At 46.0% G+C, this 9443-nt stretch overlaps 1 protein-coding gene across 2 annotated transcripts in view; it reads right to left on the reverse strand.

The window, feature by feature from the left end:
• Positions 1-4892, reverse strand: part of ESYT1 (extended synaptotagmin 1) — a 45806-nt gene extending 40914 nt beyond the window's left edge. For both annotated transcript variants that reach the window (XM_042451071.1, XM_042451070.1), the window contains exons 1-3: positions 4779-4892; positions 1335-1424; positions 96-151 (exon numbers count right to left, since the gene is read on the reverse strand). In XM_042451071.1, the coding sequence (XP_042307005.1) occupies positions 96-151; positions 1335-1424; positions 4779-4889 (257 nt within the window). In that variant the 5' untranslated portion in view covers positions 4890-4892. The remainder of the gene's footprint in view (positions 1-95; positions 152-1334; positions 1425-4778) is intronic.
• Between the last annotated feature and the right edge of the window lie 4551 nt (positions 4893-9443).

Here is a 9443-nt window from a genome sequence, read left to right on the forward strand (position 1 = left end):
GTACATCAATGGAAGAAACATGATAAGATCATGTTCCCCCTTGATCCTCTCTAAAGTCCCCACAAAAGTTTAAAGCCAGCCCAAGAGAGGCATACCTCAGTCCAGGGATGTCCAAAAGGTTGGTCATTCCAGTCCAGTTGATGTCTAGAGTCTGTGAAAAAACCCCAGTAAGGTTCCTGAGTTAGAAGCAGTCACAGAAACACTGGATAGGATTGGCAGTTGAGAAGGGTGGGGAAAGTGACCAGGGCTAAAGATACCATATAATTCTTGTCATCACATATTGTATCAGGCACTGGGGTCCTTTAGAAGTCAAACTGCATTCTCATATCAGCAGGGAACTTCATAAGAGATCAATGAACTCAATACAGTTAAGCCAGTAAGCAGCAAAGCAGTTAGAGCAGCAGTGCTCAAATTACAAGGGGGCCTGCTCCACATACCACTGGTACTACTCTCTTAATTACAGTGTGCCCTTGGATCCATGGATGCTTGTCCTATTATATACAATGGCATAGTAAAATTATATCTCTTATATAAAATGGCAAAATCTGGAAGGAGCCAGTAGGTCAAGCCTATGGATTTCATTAATGGACACAGCTTGAAAAAGTTACATTACTGGACTACAGTTCTTCAAGCCTCCCAACCAGTTTGGGGATTCTAAGGGCTGTAGTTCAAAACTACAACTTTTTCATACTCTTTCATACAGAACGGTACAATTCCCAAACTCTAGTCCCCCAGGTGTTTTCTACTCCAGCTTCCAGAATCACATAGCACTGAGGCTGAGGCTTCTGGGAGCTGAATTTCAAAATACCCAGAGGACCAGAGTTTGGGAATCACTGTGCTAGAGTATCTTCCAGCACCATATAGGGCTGCCAGTGTGGAGGGCAGATTGTCTCCTTGCTTCCAGAAGTGAAAAGAAGATGGTGTTTGTTTATATTTGGTGGTGGTCTTCTTCATTCTTGATGACATGATTTGTTGTTAGGAGTGGAAACAATGGGGGGCAGTGAAGAGGGACACACACACACACAGAGCCTGCGGGATTCCATGTGGCCCACCTCTGCTTTAGAGACTGACAATCCTTCTGAAGTTTCTCTTTACTCATCAGTTTATACTGTAGTACTCCATATGATTTTTGGGCGATTGCTGCCATCTTACATTTGATTTGGTTTTGGGCTTCACAGAATACTGACAGAGAGAAGAGCCATTGTAAGAGTAAACTTGAGATTCATAGGAAGGAAGAGGAAAGTGCTTAGGGTTCGTACATGTCACAGTGGTATCAACAGATGTATGATTTGACTGACTAACTGTCCCAGAAGAGGATGTGGCAGAATACTTACCGGTCGTCGAATGAAGAACATAGTGAGCGCCCCCACAATTGGGACGTTACCAATGAGGGGCTCCAGGATGACCCGCAGCATGCCATGTAACTGAGACAGAAAAGAGCAGACTGAGATCCAGTTCACAGTCATTGTCATATTCAATTTTTTATTAATGCTTAAGCCAAAGGCTATTCTCATGATTAAAATGTAAAACCGATGACAGAAATTCAGAATTATAAAATGCTCCATCAAATAACTAACATCCACATTTTATACATTAAACATAATAAAATTCCAGACAATTAAATAAAACAACATTAAAAACAACTTCAAAGTTTAGATAAGATCATCCCCATGACAATCAACTGCAATGTCCGCTATTACCCTTGCCCGAATTTTGATTGCTGCTGAGGCAAACAGTGAAACCTTATAAGTTACCTTAGAATCAATATCAGACAGGAGAAAAAAAATATTTTCTGAAGTGGTATTAGACTGTAAATTGGACAGAATAGATCCCATAAATTTAGTTATTGGATCAGTATATAGTGAGCAAAAAAGCAGATAATGAGGCAAATCCTCAATTTCTGGTGCTCCACAAATACATAAACGGGAATCCGTAGGTGTGTGTGAATATCTACCATCGACCATGGCTGAAGGCATTGTTTGAAAACGAAGAGCTGTAAAAGCCTACCTAAGCTTTGGGAATATAAGCTTCCCTAGGTCAGGGGTCGGCAACCTGCGGCCCACCGAGCTGTTGGGACTGGCCCCTGCTCGGTCCTGCTGCCAATTGCCACCGCCAAAGGCCCCGCGGGGCCTTTGGCGGCGCACAAGGGGGGCAAAGGCCTCTCACGCAGGCACGTGGGGAGGAGAAGGATGAGGAGGGAGGAAGGAAGGAAGGAAGAGGAGGAGGAAGAAGAAGAAGAAGAAGAGGAGAAGGAGGAGGAGGAGGAGGATAGTGACGGTGATATTGATATGAGCCAGCTTCAGAGGCACGGCCAATGTAAGTTGCTGTGATTTTTACAAACTCATGCGCAGTGAAGAAAAACCACAGTCCCTTGACCAAGTACACACTTCTGAGAAGAACAGGTGAACCCGAGGGCAAATCACTTCTTGTGAGACCACCTTGACATGTTCAATATGCATAGCCATGTGAACCTTTCTGTCATCTGTCTAGGAATAATGCCCAAATGTCCTCCATTTTGATCATGCCTAAGAAACATGCATTTATATTAACATTTTTAAAAATCATCATTTTCCCCCGCATGTCCTCCATTTTAAAAAATGTGTCCTACATTTGAAAACGTTGTCCTATATTATTTAATTATTTAATTATTTATTTTTTGGCTTCGGCCCCCGCCATTGTCTGGGGGACACCAACCCAGCTCCCGGCTCAAAAAGGTTGCCTATCCCTGCCCTAGATATACAGCCATCTGATGGTCCAATTTATATAATCTAAACCATTTGGAAAATTTCAAATTGTTAATAGCCAGTCTATCCAGATACACATCATGGTTAAAAATGTATTCAAGAAGCTTCTCTCTTGAATTCCGGGTAGAAGGATTTTCAGTTAGAACAGGATATGATTCAAGCAACCTATGGTATCTTAAACTCCAGACTTTGCAACTTGGTAAATGTTGGAAACACAACTTAGGAAAAACCTTAACCGGAAAATCTATTACAGATCTCCAGTAGTTAAATAAAGCAAAATGAATACGAGCTCTGATGGAGGGGAGGCCGGCCTCAGCCTGAACCAAAGCTGCAGGCGTGCCAGGTGAAAGTAAGAGCAATTTCTTGAAAAATGTATTCTGGATGGCCTCCAGTCTGACCAGTTGGGAATCATCCCATCCCCACACAGCAGCGCCCTAAAGGATCTGAGCTATAACTTTACTCTGAAATATTTTTAAAGCTGGAGTGACCAGATGACCCCCTGCCTGGTTGTAGAATATAAGGATTGCTCCAATAGATCTCACAGCCATTGCTCTACTAGCTTCTATGTGGGACTTCCTGGAGAGGTTTTCTGTAAAATAGATGCCAAGATACTTAAATTCTCGACATTGTTAAATCTGATGGCCATTAATAGAGCAACGAAAATCAGAATATCTTTTCCCAAACACCATCACCTTTGTTGCATTATAATTGATATCAAGCTTTTCTTTAGAACAATATACCTCAAGCTTGGAGATTAACCTTCATATTCATTCCTATGCTTAGAATCAAGATCAGGATCCAATTGCAATGCATTTGCCCCAACAATGCTCCCAACCATATTTCCAGTGATGTAGCTGTTGTTGACAAGCAGCAGGGGGCATTCTGTTACATCCCACAAAACACAAATGCAAGCTTAAGCCTCATTTCAGGAGTTGAGGGGATTTGTTACAACAGATGGTGGGTGTTTGGAAGGGAAGGGATACTAATAAATGTCTCCAGTAAGTGATCAAATGTGGATGGGATGGTCTTTAGCTGCTCCTCCGTGTGGTCAACACGCCTTTGAAATACAACTCATAGTCCAACCATGGAATTTGCTACCACAAGAGGTAGTGATGATGATGAACAACTGGAATGGCTTTTAAAAGAGATTAGATAAACTCACAGAGGATAAGGCTTTCAATGGCTAGAAATTATGATGGGTACATCAGTGGTTCTCAAACTTTTTACCCTTGTTACCCCCCTTTACATCTACACGGTACCCACACTTGACATAATATAGTTTATTTGTTAAATGTCTGTCTTGTCCCAAGAACAAGGGTAGTGATAGGGTGAATGAGGGAAGAAGAAGTGGTGGCTCAGGATGATCCAGCAAACTTCCCCACTCTTTTCCTCTTCCATCTCCACTGAGAACCACTGAGCTATATATTATCTGAAGTATCTGAGACATATGCATCTGTATACCAGTTGCTGAAGCAGAAGCATGCTATTACACTCATGTCCTGCTTTTGGTTTTTCATTGGGGCACTTGATGTCCCTGTGAGTAACAGGGGTGCTGGACTAGACATAATCTTGGCCTGATCCAGCAGTATGCTTCTGGCATTCTTATGTTCTTGGCTATGAGCAACAGATACCATGGAAGGCTGAGTTTCAAGGACCTGTTTAAAGGAGAAATAGGCAGGGAATGAATATCCTTTCTACAGGAAGGAAAGCTCTAACGGGGTAGCTGAAGACATGTGTAGGCTATGTGGAAATTTCTTGAGTCAAAAAGGCAGAGCAAAAGAGGACAGTGAGTGAAAAGTCTTCCTAAAAACACATGTACCATTTTTTTTCATTAGAAAGGAGATATGTTTTTCAGATGACGCATTAAATCCTGAACACCTGAAATAGATCTGGTTCCTGCACTGGCCTTCCACAAAACAGACCACTAGGATATTGACCATGCAGGTTGGAGATCAGGAGACACTTCTGGATGACATCAGGTTGGGGAAGGGGAGTCTAGACAATTATTGCAGTCTCAGTGTTGATCCATCTTACCTGCATGCCTTTCACTCCAGCCTTGCAAAAAAACTTCTTCACTTCCACATCTATCTGGACATCACCCACGTAGCTGTTATCCAGGGAGCAAGAGGAGAAAGACAACAGCATGAGATTTACAGAATCCAAAGGAACTCAAAATCCAATATAGCATAAATGAATAAACATGAGCCTGAACAATTATTATTATTATTATTAAGCTTTATTTTTATAGCGCTGTACATACAATCTTTTTAATTAGATGGTTCCCTGCCCTGAGGCTTACAATCTAAAAAGACGCGAGACAAAAAGAGAAGGGAATGGTGGTGGGGAAGGGGATCAGGTCCAGCAGTTCTTCTCTCCCTCTGAGGCCTGGACCAAGGCAGATGGACTGGAGGGAGGGCTCTGCTTCTTAATCAAGGCCAGGACTGATGGAGATGGCCCTGCCTTTTTACTCCCTCCCAGCAGGGATGTAGCCAGGATTTCAGGAAGGGGGGGGGAGGGGGTCCAGACTAAGTACCACCATTATAATGGGGCTTGGGCGCGGCAGCGCACTATTTATTGTATCTAACAGAAGGGGTGGATGCCTCGGACCCCCCCCCCCGGCTACATCCTCTCCCAGACCAGATGATGACAGATGTCATGGAGGGAGGGCCTTCTTCTTCAAGCTAGGCCCAATGGAGTGGGCCTGCCTTTCTTTTCCTCGGGCCGGATGGCTTTCCCTTTCTCCCTTGGATGATGGTGGATTGAAACTTTCTGTTCAAAAAAGGCCTCAAATAGCCTAAGTGGCTTAGGAGGCCCAAAACATGTGGAATGCCCCCCCCCCCAGGCACCCACAATCAAAAAGGACATGAGAAGAAATAGGCAAGTCCAAAGGAGGGCGACAAAATGGTGAGGGTCTGGAAACCTTGCCTTATGAGGAATGACTCCGGAGCGGGGGAGTTTAGTCTGAAGCAGAGAAGGTAAGAGGTATATTGGTAGCCCGTTTTAAATATTTGAAAGGATGTCCTATTCAGGAGGGGACTTGTTTCTGCTGCTCCAGAGAACGCCCTGGAGCAATGTATGCAAGCTACAGGAAAAAAAAATTCCACATAACATTAGGAGGAAACTTCCTGACAGTAAGGTCTGTTCGACGGTGGAACACATCCTTGAGTGTAGTGGAGTCTCTTCCTTGGAGGTCTTTAAGCTGAGGCTAGACGGCATCTGTCAGGTATGATTTGACGAGAGTTCCTGCACGGCAGAGAGTTGGACTGGATGGCCTTGTGGTCTCTTCCAAACCGTACGATTCTATGTTTGGAAAAGTAAGGTTTGTTGACCCAGGGTTCTTGCAGGAGAACACCCAAGGAGATTGAAGTTGCCTCTACACATTCCATTTAGGGCATTTTGAATTTTTACATCACCCCATCCCGCACACAAAAATTGCTCTGGGGCAGTCTGCAGAGAACACTTTACCCACCCTGGCCTAAAGGGAACAGTTCCTTCTTAACATCTACCCAGTGGGTATTAGAAGATTTTTGCATCCTCTTTCCCCTCTTTGGATAGATAGGATTTCCTACATGCAAACTCTGCTCTTTCTCATTCAAACAAGCCATGGATTAGAAGATTATCAGACCAATAGCATAACACTGGTAAATTGCCTCTAAAACTGAGGAAGCACACGGTGAAAGCCTGGTGGTTTCCTCAACGTCAGGGCATCGTGGCTCCCCTCAGCGTCACTGATCATTGGGAGAGGAGAATTTGCTCTGAATGCAAAGTTTCATTCAGAGGAAATTTCTTCTCCCGAACGATTCAGTATGCTAGAGGTAGCCAACATCCGACATTGAGGAAGCACACAGGCTTTCACATGTGTGCGCTTCATCAATTTGAACTTCAAGCTACTGTGTTGTTTTTGAGTCACTCATTTCTAGGGAAGTACAGTGGGCCTTGGTATCGCGGGGATCTGTTCCGACCCCCCCAGATATACCCAATCCGCGTATGCTAAGTCCCTTTGTTCCCATGGCAAGGCGTGCATACGCGCCACCATTGGCAACAAAAGTCCCTGGGTTCCCCTCCTCTCCTGCTTCCATCCCTCGCTCTACTTACTTTTGACCTGGGAGGCTCTGGCGTGGCTGCTTGGCCTCCTCGTGCTGCCACCGCCACTGCAGGAAAAGCGGTGGCGGTGGCGGAGGCCAACGCCTCGCCTCCTCGCTGCCGCAGAAGGCCAATGCCAGTGTTGGAGGCAAAGCCTCCAGCACCAACACCTGGTCCTTCCGTGGCGGCAAGCGGTGAGGCCGAGTGGCAGTGCGGAAGGCCTTGAAGGCTCTGGCGCTGCTGTGCTCTGCCTCCTCGCACGCTGCAGGAAAAGCCCGCGGGTGGCGAGGAGGCGGAGCAACACAGCAGCACCAGAGGCCTTCAAGGTCTCCTGCACTGTACCAGGTGTCCTCGCGCTGCCACATGAAAGGAACAGGTCTCATGATGGGACCTCTTGGCCTCAACACGGTAATCTGGCCTTCCGTGGTGCGGAGGCATCGAGGAGGCTGGGTGCCAGCGCTGTGGGGCTTCAAGGTCCCTGCACTGCCACTCGGCCTCACTGCTGCTGCCACGGAAAGGGCCGGTGTTGGTGCTGGGGGCCTCTTGGCCTCCAACACTGCCATTGGCCCTTCCGCTGGCAGCGGCGGAGGAGGCCGAGCTTGGCCCTTGCCACTGCCACCCGGCTTTTCCCGTGGCAGTGAGGAGGCCAAGCAGACTGCACTGGAGGCCTTCCAGGCCAAAAGGTAAGTAAGAGGGGAAGGGAGGAGGGAAGGGAGGAGAGAAGAAAGTGTCCCCAATGGCAGCGCGCTACACACCGCGCCATTGGGGCCAACTTCCGGTTTGCCATCTGCGGATGGCAGATCTGCGTATAAGAAGGGCCGACTGTATAGAGCTCGTACAAATGCCAAAATAAAGCTGCTTTGGCTCACTTTGGAGGTATGCTGTTTAAATATGCATGTGTCCTAAGAGGCCAGAGCCTGCCAAAGCCACGTTCCAGCCCTAAGGACTGTAGCACAGCTTTGGCGCAGCTCTGGCCTCTTAAGATCCGTGTGTCATTTAAAACAGCATACCTTCAGTGACCTGACAAGCTTTATTTTGTGCTGTCTAGGGCCTTAGTTAGACAAAGACACGTTTCTGCTACTCTGCTGATTTAAAAGCTAGACCCTAACAGACTGCTTTTTATGTTTTGATAGTTAATATTTTTGTTTCCTTATCAAAGGCTGAAGCCTTGGGAAAACTTAAATTAGTGGGGCTGCTGATTTTATGTTTCCCTGAGTTTGGAAACATTACTTGAAACTCCTCCATGGAGGATTCTGGGAGTCCTAGGCCCCCAAAATAAGTTTCCAATGTTTGGTATGCTCTCCTGTCCTGGGGGAAAGATTTACAAAGTAATGTTACATGGATTTGTAATTGGTTGACTGGCCGAACCCAAGGGTGCCCAGCAATGGCTCCTTTCATCCTGGAGAGCAGTGGGGTCCACAGGGATCTTTCGGGCACAGTGCTATTCAACATCTTATACATGACTTGGATGACAGAATTGGGGCATAGTCATCAAATTTGCAGGTGACACCAAATTAGGAGGAATAGCTAAACACCAGAGGACAGGATTAAAATTCAAAATGACCTGAATAGTCTAGAAAGTTGGGCCACGCTAACAAAATGAACTTCAACAGGGAGAAATGTAAGGTATTGCACTTAGGCGAAAAAATGACATGACACAGATATATGAAAGGGGCACTGGTGAATGAAACTACATGTGAAAGGGATCTTGGAGTCCAAGTAGACCATATATTGAACACGAGTCAACGTGTGATGCAGAAGCTAAAAAGGCCAATGAATTTTAGGCTGTATCAATAAAAGTATAGTGTCTAGATCAGGGAAGTAATAGTGCCACTCTATTCTGCTCTGGTCAGGCCCCACCTGGAATATTGTGTCCAGTCTGGGCACCACAATTCAAAAGGACATGAGAAACTAGAGCGTGTCCAAAGGAGGGTGACCAAATGGTGAAGTGTCTTAAAAACCATGTCCTATGAAGATGATTAGGGAGCTGGGTGTTTAGCCTGGAGAAGAGAAGGTTAAGAGTGATATGGTAGCCCTGTTTAAATACTTGAAGGATGTCATATTCAGGAGGGAGCAAGCTTGTTTTCTGCTGTCCAGGACAGGCCTGGAGCAATGTATGCAAGCTACAGGAAAAGAGATTCCACCTCAACATTAGAGAACTTCCTGAACAGTAAGGGCTGTTCGACAGTGGAACATGCTTCCTGGAGTGCAGTGGAGTCTCCTTCCTGGAGGTCCTTAAGCCGAGGCTGGATGGCCATCTGTCGGGATGCTTTGATTGAGATTTCCTGCATGGCAGGGCATTGGACGGATCGCCCTTGTGGTCTCTTCCAACTCTTTGATTCTATGATACACACAGGCATCTCGCAGTGCAAGACTGCAGGAGACCCGAGTCTTTGCTCTGATCGTAGGGAAAATAAACATTGTGTCCTCAAACACCAGCTTCTTGGAGGCCATTAGAGTCGCTCCTGCTAGGTACACTCTTCTTTTAAAGCAAAGCAACCCTGCAAAGGGCCAAACTGGGCTGCCCCAGAGGAAAAGAAATTGCCTTTCCATCTGCAATGCGCTCATACACCTCGATGCAGGCAAAGCGTGCCTCAAGTGTGTGCTCCCCCAGAA

Source organism: Sceloporus undulatus, chromosome 2 (assembly GCF_019175285.1).
Source record: "Sceloporus undulatus isolate JIND9_A2432 ecotype Alabama chromosome 2, SceUnd_v1.1, whole genome shotgun sequence".
NCBI lineage: Eukaryota > Metazoa > Chordata > Lepidosauria > Squamata > Phrynosomatidae > Sceloporus > Sceloporus undulatus.